The following is an 18,431-nucleotide window of genomic DNA, read 5'->3' as shown; positions in this document are numbered from 1 at the left end:
GTTCCATTTGATTTTCATTCTTGAATTTCTGGAATGTTGCGCTTTTCGGTCGACAGTTTCCGGATTTTGTGGAACATTTCCTTGGAAATGTCCTTACCATTTGTCCCCGTTTCGATAATTTCGGAATTTTCGGTTGAATAGAAAGCGCCCCCGGTTAAAAAAACATTCGCCAGGAGATTGACACTGGATCTGTATCTTGACGAAGGAAGTCTAATATGAATGACATTTCAAATTGATCATGTTATTGGCAGAAGGATACTTTAATTTTGTTACTGTTTACTTTTCTCAAAAGCTAGAGACAATCTTATCGGTAGTGAACGCTCGCTTTCTTCAAAGTCGAAAAGGTAATTACCGGCTTTAAGAACTTTTCATTGTGTTGAAATAATCGTTCATTTAGCAAAATTTATTGTACTATAAAGAGCTTTGATCCCGCAGCTAGATACGGATCTGTGTGGAGCTGGTATGGATACGTGTGCATTCCTGTCTTTCATACTGGTTGCGCTGCAAGAGATAATATTCTCTAGCTGTGAAGGTAAGAAATAATTTCAAAGTTTTACTGCCTTTGATGTAAAAAAAAGGTTTTCCACAAGGTTCTTCCTGAACTAAACGTAATGCAGGTTTTAACTTTCGTTAACATGAGTTGCTGCGACATTTTGTTACTACTTGTGTGTGAAAAATACTATTCTTAAAGAAAGTCATTTTAATGAATAGTTATATTTACATCTTTTTGCGGAAAAGGAAAGTTTTCTAGCTTAATTCTATCATCTCTGAACCACTTTTGACTTCGACCTAACTTGACCATGTTACTGTCGACTAATGTATTCACTCGCGCGCAGAAAGGGAATTCGGCAAATTATTGATAGCAACCAAAATATGTGTTACACGAAAGTTTAAACAAACCACTTACTTCACCGAAAACTGGTCGATCAAGGTTGAAAGCAGTTTTCAAGCAGGAAAAATGCACATTTGAAACTTATTAAGTGGTTTTAAATCTTTCTTTTATCATTCCTTTTGAAAATTATATTGTTGACAGCTGTTGTTGAGAACTGAACGTCACATAAACCTATCACACAGTCTATTATTCATACATGATTATGGCAAAAGCGGATTTCATACACATATCTTTGCATCCCATTTTTGTTTTCTCTTAGATGTCATCCATGCCCATATACGTTTTTTCGTAGGGAACAAACGGCGTAGCTTCTGTAACACCCTTGTGAAAGCGAATCATGCGAGCAGATTTTCCTTCGATCTTCCCGTTAAAACTGATTTTCTAGGACGATCCGGCGAAGAGACTCTGTTCGCAGGGTGGTGGAGACGTCATAAAACTTGGTCTAAGATGTGACTTGAGCAGGCATTCAAGACCACTGTTGTGTTTTCCCTGTTACGGTCATCAACTGACTAGATCCTTATTGTGACTTTTAAAATTTATCGGCAGGATCTGCCGGCAACGCAAACCTGTAGCGGACATTTTTAATCAGAGTTGTTCATTTGATCTTCGTTTATTTTTTACGCGAAGACGTTTGAAAAATAACCCATCAGATTGTAGAAAAGTTAAGAAGATGAATCGAGTGGAGCTGAAGTAGAGGTCCATAAGAGAAGTGATCTCTTAAGTCGTTATCGACTACTGCTAAGTTTGTCTAAATCTTGCTTATATTTGAGCGTGTTGTGGCCGACTTGTGGTGCTAAGGGATGTAAATATTTGTCTTGCACATAATGGAAGATGGGATATTTGGGATTCAAATTTCATACTAAGATTACATTACTGATCATTAGTTTATATCACTCCTGTATCACAGGGCTTAATTCCAGTTCCTCGACAACTTTCTCTGGATCTTTGGGACTAACCACAAGAACTAGCCATTCGTCAAGTAGTCCGTGGTGCTTGAGGTGTGCAAGTTCCGTTAAATCAAGTATGGCAAGCAGTCTTATTTCGCCAAATCAACCAAGTATTCAGCCAGATCGCACAAAATATTCCACTCGTTCATTACCAAGCATAACTACTGTAGTGACCCCCACAAGACAACTGATCGACTCTACTACTCAACCGGCACAACGACTTTCACCGACTGCAGCACGCCTAACCTCGTTTGGCATATTTTTAATAACATTTGGCGGTGTGTTAGTTGCATTTATGATGGTCTCTTTAATTTGGATCTGCTCTGGGAGAGAAAGAAGGTAAGGAGTCGTTTCAGACGGCCTAGTGATCTTAACTGTAAAGGTAATATGCAGAGCTTGACTCGGTTTTCTCAGTTTTGAAGAGTTTTGCGTTTACGATTACCGTTCTCTCAGTGTACAATCAAGCCATAATGAATCTTTAATTTTCCATATTTACTTTACGCAAGTCCACTGGTTTGTTTTTATGCTTGTCCAAACGAAACAAAATATCAAATTTGCTAATTTTCATGTAATGGCCCATTTTTAGTAGGTGATCTGCAAAACATATGCAAATGAGAGGTCGGTCAATCATCCGTTATTGTTGGTCTATGGACTATGTTTGCATAAGCCCAATAAACTGGCAACATCTTGTCAGTCACTTTGAGAACGCAATGTCACGTGACAGAGCTTTGGGAGCTTGAGTAATCTGAGAGGTAGCCTTAAGCAGTAGTCGTTGCTAGCTCTAGTCATATTGCGTTATCAGAGAACTTCTTTTCGATTCTTTGCTCAGCGTTTTGCGGGATTTGATTGCAGTTTTTATGTGTAGTTTTCTATTACATTCGATATTTTAATTAGCTCTATTTAGCGTGATATCTGCGAGTGACTCTATACATGTAGAGGTAGATGTGTATTTCAAATAAGATTTGAAATAAGCCCAAACCTAGTACAGACAGAAATTCTATATTTAAGAAATTCGTGTCAGGACACAAGAAAATAGAAACGATTTTCCGTATAAAAAACAAGGGTCAGAGTAGTATACCTCAGATGATGATTTATTCATCATTGCGTTAATGAGATAAGATCGATGGTAGAACTGGTTTAATGAGATACAGGACATGTAAGGAAATGTGGGGGAGTTTGGAGAACAAAATAAATTATACATGCATGTGTTATTGTTTTTTAAAGGTTTGTAATACAGAGATTTAGGCCAGCCTAAAAGCGTAGCTCCTGGGCCGGGTTCTTCAGAGCCCGATTAAGCTAACCCAGGAAAACGTAGAATTTTGATTTGAGTTTTGTAACTTTGCGCCTTCTGTTTTGAGTTCTAATGATCACCAACAAAGCAGCAAAAAACTTTTGTATAGAAGAAAAAGTTATAATTCGGTTAACTTTTAATCTTGGGTTAGCGTTAACCGGCTTCCGAACAATCCTGTCCTGTTTACAACAAGTTAATCTGACATGAGCCCACGACCCAATTGAAAACCAGCACTTGGTCAGCGGTCAACTTCAAAAAAACACGTGAGCTCGATGAGCTCTGAACTTGAGCCCGCGATATGGTCACGTGATACTGGTCAGCAGATACCTTGTTTTGACAGGTGTCAATGGATTATGACATGGATGTCTCAATGTCAAGAAGTACACGGTAAACCAAGGCCGTATGTCTCTGTCAACCTATTATTTGGAGTATGGCCGCCATGTTGCGCGACTCCGTCGTCGCCGCCGTCGCCGTCGTACCTACGCGCCCACGAGCAATACCGCTAGCCATGATAACCATGAGAAAATCAACTCATGGGTTTCCTTTTCTTTCCTATATGAGTATGGGGTTCCGCTTGGCGGCTGTTCGGGTCGCCGGAGCTCCGCTATTATTGCTGCCCGTGATATGGCAGCATCCCATTTCTGTGTTGATATCTCGACTTGAGGTTATCTGTTTGTTAGCAGCTCCCAGGCTCCACTGCGTAGAAAGTCTGCGAATCTTTGATCGTTCGTACCTTGTACATTCGTCGCGTTCGTTGAGTACCTTGTACATTTGTCATCTCTTGATGCGAAAGGAAGCTTTTTACTAAAACGGTAAGTTACTCAGTAGCTTGTCATGTCAGGTGTAAATTTAAGAATTTGGGGAAGTATTCCTGAGGGTAGCGAACGCTTTTTAGTGATGACTCCAGGGGAAGACGATATTCTTTCATGAATCTGTTGTTCCATGAGTATTGCCCAGCGAGGCATACAGGACTGAATTATAATTTGCCCAACGAGGCGAATACAACAAATGAATTGCCCAGCGAGGTGAACAAACCGAATTCTAATTTGCCAAACGAGACGAATAAAACAAGTGAATTGCCCAGCGAGACGAACAAACTGAATTCTAATTTGCCCCACGAGGCGAATGAAACAAGCAAATTACCTACCGAGGCAAACAAACGGAATAATAATACTTAAATTTACACCTGACGTGACAAGCTACTGAGTAACTTACCGTTTTTGTAAAATATCTATCACGTTTTGATAGCAGTTTATAAAAAATAGTAATTTATTATTATTGAAAATTATTTCGTCAGCATTAATTGCATGTGGTAGACATCTACAGTGTTATTTTTTGTCAATATACAGTATGGGGCCCAGTTCTCGGCCACAAAAACCGTGAACTTGTATTTCTTTCCTTGGAATAGCCGTAACGACTTAAAATTTCACGCATAACTAGCTTCAGCATTCAGTTTACACATGTAGAGCTATCGACTGCTCAACGCTGTTTTCTCCCGAGTAATAACGAAAATGGAGGCTTCGTTCGTGGGCCCAGTTATCAACCAGCGGGCTCAGTTCTCGGCCACAAAAGAGTGCACGCGATTCCTTAGAATAAACAACGCTTTATTACCAGTTTTTGTTGTTAAATCACTTATAAGGCTTGTGTTTTGATATTTCGATCACAAATTATTCTTAAAGAGCTTTGTTTCATGTTAGAAAAGGACGTTTTTTGCACACCTAGTTTTTCTCTTAAGCGCAGTCAAGCGAGGCTAAAAAAGAGTTGGGTATTTAAAACGGGGTTAAGTCAGAGCTCATAGTTTTCAGCATGCCACCCCATTACAGCTTTATTCTTACAACTGACTTGACACGAATACTCCACACAAAACTATTAGCGCTTTTAGTGTTGAAGGCGAGCAGGGTGGCCGAGAATAGGCAAATACGCAAAAGTACTAACGAAATATTGAGGAGTGAATTTAGGTCAAAGAATTAAACACGCCAGGAAAAGTTTATATTTAACAGATAGCTTTATCACTCAACATCCTTTATGCCAAGAATTGGCTCATTTGGGCTTTCTAGACGGACAAAATATAAACTTGAATTAAACCATGTAATTCGAGTAGCCGTAAACAAACACGTTTTCGGGGAAACCAAATTCACCTACCTTCGCGTAACCTCGACGTGCTCACAGAAAAACTCGGCAGGACGAAACAAAACTCGGCAGAACGGAAGACAAGGAATCAAGCTACTTTTGGAAACAATTGCTTTTTATTCAGATTCATTTGTGGCGCGAGAAATAATCGCTGAACAAAAAGTGGCCGAGAACTGGGCCCCACACTGTACAGTTTGTTACTGTCCATGTTACATGATTGTTTCAACTCAAATATCTATCACTTTTCGATAGCAGTTTATCAGAAGAAGAAGAATTATATTATTGACAATTTTTCGTCGAACCTCCCGTAAGCGACCACGCAAAATGTCAAACCTAGGTGGTCGCTTATGGGAGGTGGTCGCTTACGAGAGCTTAGACCATATGGGTGCAAATTTTTCCTCATTAGAATATGGTAACTGCCGAGACTTAACCCGTTTTATTCATGTAAAAGTCAATTTCGAGAAAAAAATCCGGTTCTTCCCATTGAGAAATTTCCGTCTCTTGTACTACCGAGGAATGTGATAATGTCACAACACCTTATTAGCCATTTTTCGCTCCATTATCTGTCAAGTGGTCTCTTACGGGAGGTTAAAAACAAGGAAAAATTCAAACTTTTAGTTCTAAAAGCGGTCGCGGTCGCTTACGAGAGGTGGTCGCTTACAAGAGGTTCCAAATATAGTGATTTGACTTGGAAAATTTTGGTATTTTGGAAAACTGGTCGCAACCGGAGGTTCGACTGTAGCACAAATCTACAAAGAGCAAAAAAAATCAAATGTACCAGTAAAATAAATCATTCGAGTTGAATATTACCCTTGTCCGTTTGGTTCTGTTAGATACTAATCCCTTGAAAAATAACGAGTGGGAAGCTGTAAAAGCTTATGTTTTAAGAAAGAAAACAAGGCTTAATTAAGTAAAAAATACAGTAGAATTCAATGTCAAACTTGCTTATTTCTCCGACATTAATTTACTATGTTTTTCCGACGATCTCCAACACCATGTGATATCTTCACGTCTCACCCCCACCATCTTTCTACGTGGGGCAACACTTCACTTCCACTATGGAACCATTAGTTTAATAATAAATGAGTTTTTAGGAGAGATGTGTGTGATGTAGTGGAGTTAACTGACCGCCTAACCATCCGGGTAATGTGGCGCTTATATAGAGAAAGAACAAAGGCTTGGCTGAGAACCAATCAGGGAGCACTCTCAAACCAGTCAGACTGGTTTGAGACCGGTTGGATTTGATAATTCAAAATGGCGACACAACTTGCTAGGAACGGGTTAAACTGGTTTTAAGGAGATAATTTAAACGTAACGGAAAACATTCCGTTGCATGCATGGGCGATTATTCAAAGGAATACCAAACAGACATTTTCAGGTAAATAAATGACAACATTTATGAGAAACTTTTCACTACTGGATATAGGGTAATTAGTTATTACTCAATATCTTAAAACAATGTTCAAGACATTTCTCAAATCGCTCCGAGAAACTCAAAAGGTACTCGATATACTTGAATACTGCTCATTAAAAGTACTCTGAGTAATCGATAGCTACTCAATTTATAAATACTTAAATACTACTCGCTAAAATACTCTGAGTAATTGAAATCTCATTAAACCAGTTGTACCATCCTTATCTCATTAACTAAAGGAAATGAATTCATGAATAAATTGGTCTATTTATCTGAGGTATACTACTGGTCAGTAACGAACAAAAGCTGCTTTTAGATTTGAAATTCGAACATAACAAACGCTTCAAACTCTCTCATCCCTCGATAGGTCAACTTTGTTTCCATACGCAGAAAATCTAATTGCGCATGAATATAGAACAAGAAAAACAGCACATATAAGGCCGCTTCTGGTGACCTGCAGCTCGCTAGCTGTCAGCAGATCTGTACTTCAATAAAAGCTTTAACCTCATGCTCGTTATTAATATTTTCCCGCGGTTATTTCTACTTCTATGGCATGGGTTACATCTTGTAAGTTAAAATCTGACGGAAAAGATTCACCTTTCGAATCGTAAACGGCAGTCTGATTCAACATCGCTTGAACTGAACTGCAAAACAACCTCCTGTAGCCCTTTCTTCTTCGTATAAAAACTCGCCACGTCCGCCATGTCTTTAGGATTATTTTAAACAATCAGCCTGTTCGTGTGAATGGGCCAATCAGCAAGGGCGTTAGTTCAGCATTGGTCAGGCTATTCTCCCGACCGCAATTTTGAAAAGTAGACAAGGCCCTGGGGACAGGAAACAATGAATAATTTGATACATTCATGCAAGTATAACTTTAATTGTAACCGTTAACCCTTGGTATAAATAATTCTCAGAAATTGAAAGTAAGAGTGAATTTAAGAGGGCAATAACAATAACAAAGAGGTCCACTGCATTCTGGAATCTAAATGTGATGCGCTTAAAATAGCCAAAGAACATTTCCAAGAAAGTAATTGCATACTTATTGGAAGGGAAAGTATTCATCAAGACTGAGCGCAAAGAACAGTTCGGATGTCGCCTATCATAATTTATATTCATTGACCCCTGATGGCGTTTTCCACATCAAATACAGTGTCGAGCTGTGCTTCACGACAAACGCCGTCAATGGTCCTTTTTCCGCATGTTTGAAGAACATTTTGATTGAAAAGTTTAACATTCTGCAGCGGCTGACGACGAACAATTTGTCTCGACGGTCGAATATTTTGACAGACTATGCGAACAATATTTCAACTCTAAAGTCGAATGTTGTGCCTCACCTGAAGACAGACTTTTTGACTCACAATTAAATATTTTGCCTCAAGTTTTGCCTCAACGGGCTAGAGACTTTTAGACTCAACGGTCGAATATTTTGTCTGAAGGGCGAAAGACAGTTTGACCCAAGGGTCGAAGATTTAGCCTCATTCGGCCAACTAGTAACCTCACGCTTTCCCTTGATGCACTTTAGAGAACTCACTTTCACTACAGATCTGTTTTTCAAATCACCTTCCACGAATATCTCCGAAGACAGGCAAGCAGAAGGTGGTAATTTACTCAAAAGACAAGTCTCTTTATCTGATAATTGTCGCATTCGAAGTGCATAGCGTTTCTTCGCACCTCCATTGGTGAATTGGCCACAACTGGTCGCATAGTAGGGCAGACAAACTCATGAAAACTCGAGAATCATCGCAAAACTGATCATAACCTTGATTAATACTTCCTGGGAATTTAGAAATATATTCCGAATCTTTCTCACCTCCAGCAACACGTGCGGTGTGGAATGCGCAGGACAAAGCATTAAATGGTGACGTCGCATAATGAAAAAGCCAAATTGCGCATGCCCTAAATCTGACATCGAGAATTTTCACCCGCTTATTTGCTGTGTAACAATGCTGACCCTCTCAAATAGTGTTCTGCCTCCCTAAGGCTTGCCAGTAATTATATTTTAGACAGTGCTTAGAACCCGCTTTAGAAGTGAGTTTAGTAACCTTTAGGTACTTGACCTCAGAAAATTTACGTAGTTAAAATACTGATCTTAAGTTGTTGCTGATTCCTCTCTCCCCTCTTTACCTCGTGATCAGAGAATACCTTGCAGGCGTCTTTTGGTGTTATCTCTCTTAATACGAATCTCTGCATTGAATGGCTGTGTCATCGACAACTTTTTGCATTAATTTTGGAAATACCTTATCCTTGAAAGACGTTATTTTTTTAATGAACACCTCTGTGGGCGAAAACGAAATTTCTGTGGCACTTCATGTGAATTTAAAAAAAACTTCATGTTTTCTTTGGCCTGTATTTAACAATCAGATACCAAACTCGATTTTAACACCGTAAAAAGGGAGAGTGCGAAGAGGCGAATTTCAGTCGAGGGAGGAATTTATGAAATCCGATAACATTTTTCTTTCATTTCAGTCCTGAAGCACCTCATTCTCAAGTTAAACTTAAGCCATGGAGGTACGTACATCTGTATACATCCCGCATTGCACAAGCTATATATCCTTAAGGGCTACAAAACGTATTGTTATACTTTTGATAGTCACCCACCTGATCGCAAAGTAGATGACATACCTCCTGATGCGAGTGACCTTCCAAAGAGCTACCAGAATCAAGGCTTAAATAGGTAAGCAACTCTTATTTCCCAATAATTGATTTTCGCGACAAAAGCCGATATCGAACATACATTCATACAACTTTATTTGTAAGGCAGGTTCATAAGACGGCAGCCACTGCTGATGTGACGCTACAAATACTAGTAATGTATAACATTTGTGAAAATCTTTTAAAAATTACATCAGTCAAAACCTGTAGATGATTTTACGCGTATGTTTTCCTACTAAGGTATCGTTAAAAACCTATTTGAGTCGACTCAAATGATTGAGTCCGGCAGTCGATTTAGACGTCGAACCTAATGGCGTCGAATGTAATTGCTAATTCGACACAAAACCTTTTAGGTCAGCAATTCTTGTTTGGAAGTCTCGGTGTTTTCATTATGGCGAGAAGGTAATCTCTGCAACATGTGCAAATTCGGATCTTGTTCAGTATAGTCGCTAACGCCAACCGTGAAAATAGAATTAAAGGTGCTTAAACCTGCAAATGGCATTAAACCACCTTGTTGCACGTAAAAGACAAGTTCTAAATGTTTCTTTCTTTGTTTTATTGTTGATTTCATCCCAACGAGACAACTTTAAGACTGTTCCTGGATCTCGTACTTAAAAAAAATCGCGGATCCGTTACCAGGATTGATTATGATAATATAGATCGAATAATATATAGATTTAGGCCCGCCTAAAAGCGTAGCTCCTGGGCCGCGTTCTTCAGAGCCCGATTAAGCTAACCCAGGAAAAGGTAGAATTTTGATCTGAGTTTTGTAACTTTGCGGTGAGGTTTTCTGTATGTTGTTTGACCTTCCGTTTTGAGTTTTAGTAATCACCATATACACAAAAGAAAGCAGCAAAAAACAATTGTATAGAAGAAAAATTTATAATTCGGTTAACTTTTAATCCTGGGTTAGCTTTAACTGGCTCCCGAACAATCCTGCCCTGTTTTCAACAAGTTAACCTGACATGAGCCCGCGATCCAATCGAAACCCAGCATTTGCTCAGCAGTCAATTTCAAAAAACATGTGACCTCGATGACTTGCAAACTCGAGCCCGCGATTTGGTCACGTGATACTGGTCAGCGGATGTGATGGATGCAGGTGTCAATTGATCATAACATGAATGTCCAATATCAAAGAAGTACACGGTAAACCAAGGTTGCATGTCTCTATCAACCTATTATTTGGAGTATAACCGCCATATTGCGCGTCGCCGTCGCCGTCGTCCTGCATACGCGCCCACGAGCAATACCGCTAGCCATGATAACCATGAGAAAATCAACTTTTCTTTCCTATATGAGTTTGGGGTTCCGCTTGGCGGCATTCGGGCCGCCGGAGCTCCGCTATAACGTTCCATGGCAAAAAGTTACAAAAACCATGAGCTCTCGACAGCCGGTCTACTGTCTTCGCCGGAAAAAAAGTTTGTGATCCTGTACTCATTGGACATAAGACCAGTTTATTTGTTGTTTTTGAAGCACGACAACCAAGCTCTCTTCGTTCCGGACATCTTTTTTCAAAGCATGCCTTTTGCGCATGACACCTTGAACGTTTAGAGTCGTGGGTATAGACAGATAGATAATCTTTATTTAAACACGGTTAAAATTTCGCTAAAAGTAAAGCTAAATATTAAGTATCTGTAATGTATGCATTACCTTCGGTACATGTGAAGTTCGACGGTGGGGGGTGTGTTGAAAAGAAGTTGCCATTGTATAATACTTCTCAGGTTATACGTACTTCTTGGGTTGTGGAAAGGCAAGAGACTATGATCTTTTGCGATAGGTAACGGATAAGTAATATGCCAAAACTTTAACGAGCACTTGAATACAGGACCTAACAGATATCATTTCTTTGTCATGTATGAGCTTTCAGAGATTCCTTGCGGTAATCTGTCTTAATTATTTAATTTATTTAATGGCAATAATCAAAAATCGCCCCACGTAAAGAGTTAATGTACATGCAGTAAAAATGAATATCAAGAGAATTACCTTAGTTTTTGTGGCTACGCGCATGCGGTTTAGCTATTATGCAGGAAAAACCGTGGAAGTTCTTTAGTGTTACTTAAAGTAGTTTTTTTGCCATGAAAGGGCGTATATTCTTGTGGTGTGTGTTGAAAGATCGTTTGATATATCTACGACATTAAAGATAGGAATTTTTGTTCTATTCGTTCTGTGATTTGTTCTGATGACAGGCCGTTTGACATTTCGTTTACTATGAGAAGGTCGATAGGGTGTTTGAAGGGCTTCTTCAAGTGAGTTTAAAATCGGATTTGAAAGCGTCCTGCCTCCGGTTCATTTCGCCTCAGGTAAAGTTAAAGGGTCAATTCATGTCACAGAAAGGTCACGTCGTATCTGTCAACATCCTGCCGTAGCAGGGCTTGCAAAGCTTTGTTAATCTAAGGTTGTGTCGTATCTGTGAATGATCTCCCTTTGCCTAAGGGCTTAGCAAGATTTGTTGACCTTTGTACTTAGGGCATACATTCCGGTGAAACCAACTATCAGAAAGTGAAGTTAACTGGGGTTAAACTTGGATAAAAAATGTCACTAATTTTAACTGGGGAAAATCATGTCCATGAAGCAAGCTGCGAAATTGTATCGAAGGCTCGAATACAGTAATTGGGCCTTATTTCTTTAGACGTAGTAGCCTGTGAACAGGCTCCGGCTGGAAGGGTTTGACCCCGGCTGGAAGGGTCTGGCCGCGGCTGAAAGGGCCAAGAAGGAACTGGCTCAGAGTGAAGTGAGGTTTGGGTGTCGGAGCTTGTGGACAAAGGTTATATGCCACCGTTCCAAGGCACCCGCTGTGCACTACAATCTAGTGCAACCTCTAATTGGTCAGATCACTGATTGTTGACAGGTTCGATTGACACGTCCACTTTTCCGACCCAATCATTAAAAATTTGTATGTGTGTCACTATCCTGGCGTCTTCTGGCGGTAAGCGGTTAACAAATGATCTGTTTGAAAGAGGAGCGATTCCGTCGCTGAGAGATTTCGTTCATTTTTTACAGCTGAAAGAAAAATAAAAACTTTGCTTACGATCTGTGACCAAGAAAATGGATGTTTTCGGAACGTTCCCACAGCATTTTGGAAACGTTTAGTGTACAATGGGGTTGGCAGGCTTCCGCGACTCCTACCATTCATGAAATTTGTACATTTGCCATTTTCGTTTGATTTTCGGTCTCTCGACCTTTCGTTGCTTCACACGCGCTTCTGCGGTCACTTAGTGCCGTGTTGTTAGGAAGAGTTTTAAATAGAGTAGAGCCGTTTGATTTTGTTATTAAAAATATTTTAGAAGTCAGAGGTCTGCAAGGTTTCCGCTATTATCTGAATGTCGCTTCGTAGAGTTTGACGCGACTGCAATTTGACATGTGCCTTTGGTGTACCTTTTCTAAGACTCAATTCTATCGCAAGATATGTTTTAAGCTCTTTTCAGTATTAGCTCTAGAGGGATTACGCGAGCAAGTTGCTTACTTCTATTTATATTGCAAACGCGAAGCCCTGCTGCTTGATTGAAATTGTTGCAAGTACATTATTTTGCCTGTTACTGATGGATATCGTGTCAAGCATATGCCATACGACTCAGGTCGGAAAAACCCTCTTCTTGCACGATTTGAAATCCCAGGTTTTCTAGCGCATGAGCCTCAACAATGTTGTCTAATCGACAAGCTCCTTGTTTTTGAACATGCCGAACACCAGTACCGCGTTTACTCTTTTAGCATCATCAGTCATTGTCGCGCCGTTTGACGCATAAGGCTTTGCTCTTTTAGGACCACAAGTAAATGACTTATTACGTATTTACTAAAACCGACAATGGGGTTCGACCGTTCCATTTCACTCTACAAAAGCGCGTATTTTCCCTGGAACTGTCAGTTTTCGCATGCGATCTATTTACATTCCAATGCACCCACGCGGAAATTATGGCATGCTGTTGGTAGATAAATGACAGGTTAATTAAACGGCGGCTTCAATCCTTTGTCTACAGGTTCTCTCCTCCTCTCTCTTTCTTCTCCTGTCAGTTCTATTATCTTTCTTCACGGTTTCTCTTCGTCCCATTTTCGACTAGAGAGCCTGCGTACAGGCTACAGACGTAGGGGCGGGGGGGAACAGTGATTGTTTTTGTGGAGCTGTGGCACATCAAATATATGATGACTGTAAAGATCATTTATTTGCAAGACAATCAGCAGTTGATTATCTTAGACAAAACCCGGAGAAGAGAAGAAAGCAATACAGCAATTTCGGGGATTGCTTATTTGAGCGCAGTGGAAAACCAGGTTCATGCTGTGAGACACTTGATATTGTACAATGCATTGCAGACTGAGTCCTTTAAGTTTAAAATTAAAGTAGTGGAATCTCAGAGAGATTTCAGGGGGATTTCTGTAATTTAGTCATGATACACATCCAAAAGAAGTATACATAGGGCATTTAGTTGAATGTCACCATGTATCAACAATCAACAGCAGGTAATTACAACACTCTCTTGAATTCGAAGGATACCAACTGCAAGTTCCAACTGAGAGCCCGCTTAAGCCAAATGGGACTGTAGCTAATTGCTTTGGAGGTAGGAGTACAAGGCGATTGTTTTTATACAGCTGTTTCACATCAGACGTATGGTGATTCCAAACATCATTTACATTTAAGACAATCAGGAGTTTAATATCTTTGGGATAATCCTGAGAAGTTTGTTGAAAGCAATACAGAAACTTCGTGGATTGACCATTTGAACAAAATGGAAAAACATTAGGCACATCTTGCGATGGTTTTATTATACAAAGTGTGACTGAGTCCTTTAACTTGAAAATTAACATAGTGGAGTCAGGGAGGTTTAGTTAGATGTATCAACAACGGGAAAAAGTCAGTTCTGTTTGCAAAAAGACATGTGACAATGCCAACAGAAAACAGGGTTCTAATAGTCAAACAATAACTCATGCCAAATAAATATATGTTTATTGGGCATTTAGATGAATAACACCATGTATCAACAACAAAGATAAAAGCGTAGACACATGTACACATCGCGTACCTATTTGTTTTAGATTCTATAATCATTTATATAATAATTAAATGAATGCGCGCGCTCTGATTGGTCAATCAGCTATGGTTTATTGTGCCAATAAACTCATGGAAATTTCGCGTGTCTTCTGAATTATTATATAAAAGCAATAGACCACAAGTTTTTATGGTTTAGAGGCATGATAAACCACTTGGGATGTTGGAAGAACACTCGAAGAATTCGTGAATTACTCGCCTGCGGCTCGTAATTTACGAATTCTTCTCGTGTTCTTCCAACATCCCGCGTGGTTTATCAGCCTATAAACCATAAAAACTTGTGGTCTATTGCTTAAATGTTTATGTTTATTACAATTCATGGCACTAAAGATAATTATATGTAAACACAAAAAATAATAAAAATTAAAAAAAGGCCAAGGGATAATCTGTAAAAGAGTCCAGGACCCCATATAAAAGCAGATCACCGAATTGGTTAGAAGTACCAAATGAATAAAAAAGTAAAATTATTATATTATAACTGTAATTAGAGTACTCATAACTACATAAGAAACCTCTTACTTCTAACTTTAAACATATATACATTCGTGGCACTTCGAGTTTCTGTTGGAAGAAGATTCCGGCCATGTACAGTCGAACCTCCCGTATGCGACAACCGAAAATGTCAAGCCTTGGGTCATATCGATGATACTATCCTGCGGTGGAGGGTTGAGCTCATGAAATATTACATTTCAGAAACCAAAGCGAAAAGTTTCGTCGAGCATTTTAACACTGCGGTTATTGCGAGTCTCTAAGGCTTGATAACATCAGATTATGAGTTTCAACCGCGGGCGTTGAATCCACTGCGAGAAAATCCTGCTCTTGAGGACAAACTCTTCATGTTACGCAAATAACATTGAAGAAGCATAAGTCGCATTGGACGAACAATCTCACAAAGCGGGAGCAAGGAGAACTAGAACAAGAACTAGAACTAGGGCTGGAGCTTCAGGAACTGAAATCCAATCCAAGCTTTAAAATTTCGCCCACAGACAAAACTTTTTGTAGCTGTTCAACAACAACACGTACGACACTTGTATGATGAGCTCCCAGATGAGCTATCAAATCGCAAGGTCACACAGAAGCTCTCGCGAAAAGCTTATGTCCATTTTAAGTGGATTTAATCATTGCAAAAAATCTCTAAGGACACCGCGATCTCGCAAGCGTCTAAAACTTTTGATAACCGTAGTTTATTTAGTCTGTGCCAGCGATCGGGCAAACGGACGAGCGGGGTCAGCGACGAGCGCGATCTCACCTTTTTTTCTACCAGTTCCCGCTTGTCGCCCGCCCGCTAATTCGATCTTCCCCACTGACCGAGAGCCTGGAACAGGCTACAGATTATTCGTATCACAGACACTAAAATTTTGGGCCTGTTTTTTTCTTTTTTTTTTTTTCCTTCAAAGAATTCGGTTCAATCTGAGACACGTAGACACTTTATTTTAGGCATAAATTTGCTACAAAGCTCCCATCGCCTTGAGATTTCACCAAGAGCACGTTTGATAGTGCCCCTAACCATCTTTACCACATCGCCGACGGAGTGGGAATTTAAGCTCGCAAATCTCACAGCTATTTTTCAGGCAAACGTCCGCCAAGTTGGAATATAAGCTCCCAAATTTCACAGACGTTTTTCATCGAAACCCACGTTAACAGATACATTTCATCGCGACCCTTTTGCGAAGCCCAGCAAATGTACCGAAGGAGGAAAATAGCCATAAATTTGCTTCAAAAGTTCCCATTGTCTCCAGGTTTCACCTACAGTGCATATGTGATAGCTGGCAAACGAATATTTCTCATCGCAGCCCGTCAAAAACACTGGAAAACAATGAACTGGCAAAACTCCCCGAAATCCCTTTACTTCGACTTTACTAGTAACACGACCTAAACCTCTACAGCAACATAGAAAGAAGGCACACAAATAAAGCGAGGGAAGGGGGTTTCAGTGTATTTTTTTCCGCAGTGGAAAATTTGAAAAAAAATTAACCTGACTCGAACTTGACTCGTGCTACGATACAACTCCAGCTGATGACCTTTCCCTAACTGAGGGCTGCCAGGATTTTCGTTCTTCGCAAAAGTTTATTGTGTCCTTTAATTTCAGTAGTTGATCCTTTTTATAATGATAATTTCCTTTTCAGCTCGAGTCCAAATAGCCCTTCAACTCCAAATGTCGATATTGGAAGAACAACAGAAAAATTCAGGTATTAACTAAAATGGTTCGAGTTCAATGTTTCTTAATCACAAATGTAATTTCTCTGCAGGTTTCTACAGAAATACCGAGCTTTATAAAATATTGTTTGTTGTTGTTGTTTTTTTTTTTCATTTTTGTTCCGCCCACAGCGAGTCGCCTGTAATCTAGAAATGCAGTCATTTGAGGTGAGGATACTGACAATAGCTAAATAGCGTTAATACACACAGCGCCGACTTGTTTAACTAAATGCATCAAACTAATAGGCTAATTACGACAGTTTAAATTTGTTGATTACTACTCTACCTCAATGTGATTGTTTGAACCTAGAAGTTAGGTTTCATTCCAATGCATTGGTATGAACTGCTATTTTTACAAAAGAACTTTAGAAGATCGAATGATAAGTAATCTGGTTATTTCAAACCCATAACCACGGTATTGTGCACGCGTTTATCAGTAATTTGAAGAACATCGCACCTTGAACTGTTACTAGTATTTTTTTTCTTTAGGTTAACAAGGCCCTTCTGAACATTGCATCGCTCGAACGATTTGCGGGTAAGCAAGATGTAGTCATGCACCAAAAGATAAAAGCAATCACTTGAGGAGGAACCTTGGACGCCAACATGCAAAAGTAACATTTGGTCGCCCTTCTGACTTTTCCAAACAGATGCTTGACACTGAAAGACACTGAGAAGCACCTCTCTATCACCAAGCAGTAACCTCGTCCCCAGGGCTTCTCCTCGACGATTTTTAAATTGGCGGTTCGTCTCCCGCTTGCCATTTTGGGAAAACCTTTGATAGCGATGAGTGAGACCAAGACCAAGTTATACATATCGTGACTTTTTATATGGAGGAACAATGTATGAGACCAAGTTAGCCCACTATGCATGGTTAACACTTCTCCCATTTGCTTGTGGTTAGTTCCACTCAGGGTTTCACGCGGTTAGTTCAGCCCGGCCTTCCAGCGCTTAGTCCCACTCGGGTTCGCTTTCAATAAGCTTTCATTTGTGGTTTGGGCGAGACTGTATTGCATATATTTAGGCTTGCAGTATGTATACATAAAAAATTCAGGTTTTTGGCAGCCAGCACTCTGATTGTGTAGCGGTTAGTGAATGCCGGTATCTTGAATAAAATTTCCCGTGTTCTACTCCCGATGTCCGCATACTTAAATTTCTTTCTTCTTTTTTATTTGGATAATGAAATACTGTCGAGTAACCTGTGAAAAAAGTGTGAAATCTGGCTCCATTCATTCGGAGGCTCTGGGGACGAGAATGCAGTGAACCCGGATGGGCAGGATAACCAGATATTCGGTTATTTCCAGGAGGGAGAGGTCAACTTTGCTTGCGTAGCGATGCGATTGCGCGCCCGATAATCTTGGCCATTATTACGTCACTCGTGAGCCAGCCAATGAAGTTTCAATGACCGCTAAAAAATGACACCAGAAAAGTTTTTCATCCGATGATTGCTCAAAGAATTTGAAAGAAAGCGATCAACAGACCACAGGAATAAGATAACCTATTGATGTTGTGTCCAAAAATACCTTGGTTTTCAAAAATTAGATGTCGGAAGGCTCAAAAACACGCAAAATTTGGAGATCGCTTAATTGAAAACGCGATTGAACAGTGAAGCTTCACGCCCGTTTCCTGGGCGATATCCGGAGAACCCAACGATGAACAACACGAACACAAAAATGTGATCTTGATATGGTTTAAAACGTTTGAATGGTGATAAGAACGAATCATTTAACATATGCATAAAAATGATCAGTGGGTTTAAACCCATTATTTTGTAGACGATAGCGTAGAGGACCTGCTGATCAATACTCGAAACCCTCGAAATATGAGAAAGTATTTGATGGAAAATGCTCCCTTACAAAGACATTTGAACTATC

General features: G+C 39.8%; 1 protein-coding gene across 5 annotated transcripts; it reads left to right on the top strand.

The window, feature by feature from the left end:
• The first annotated feature begins 217 nt into the window (after positions 1–217).
• On the top strand, positions 218–17,694 carry LOC110052165 (uncharacterized). 5 transcript variants are annotated; one of them, XM_020758297.2, is made up of 8 exons: positions 218–344; positions 436–532; positions 1,800–2,178; positions 9,141–9,182; positions 9,265–9,348; positions 16,491–16,553; positions 16,693–16,728; positions 17,050–17,694. In XM_020758297.2, exons 2-7 carry the CDS (start codon positions 463–465, stop codon positions 16,709–16,711), a joined length of 657 nt encoding a protein of 218 aa, XP_020613956.2. In that variant the 5' UTR covers positions 218–344; positions 436–462; the 3' UTR covers positions 16,712–16,728; positions 17,050–17,694. The 5 variants fall into 5 exon arrangements, with proteins under 5 accessions (XP_020613956.2, XP_020613962.2, XP_089145747.1 ...); XM_020758303.2 differs by lacking the exon at positions 16,693–16,728; XM_089289621.1 differs by having other exon boundaries at positions 16,693–17,694.
• Positions 17,695–18,431: the final 737 nt, after the last annotated feature.

The sequence above is a fragment of the Orbicella faveolata genome, unplaced genomic scaffold (assembly GCF_042242905.1).
Source record: "Orbicella faveolata isolate gen_17 unplaced genomic scaffold, um_ofav_v1 contig_2, whole genome shotgun sequence".
In the NCBI taxonomy this organism is placed as follows: domain Eukaryota; kingdom Metazoa; phylum Cnidaria; class Anthozoa; order Scleractinia; family Merulinidae; genus Orbicella; species Orbicella faveolata.
This window is presented reverse-complemented; position numbering and strand designations above follow the sequence as displayed.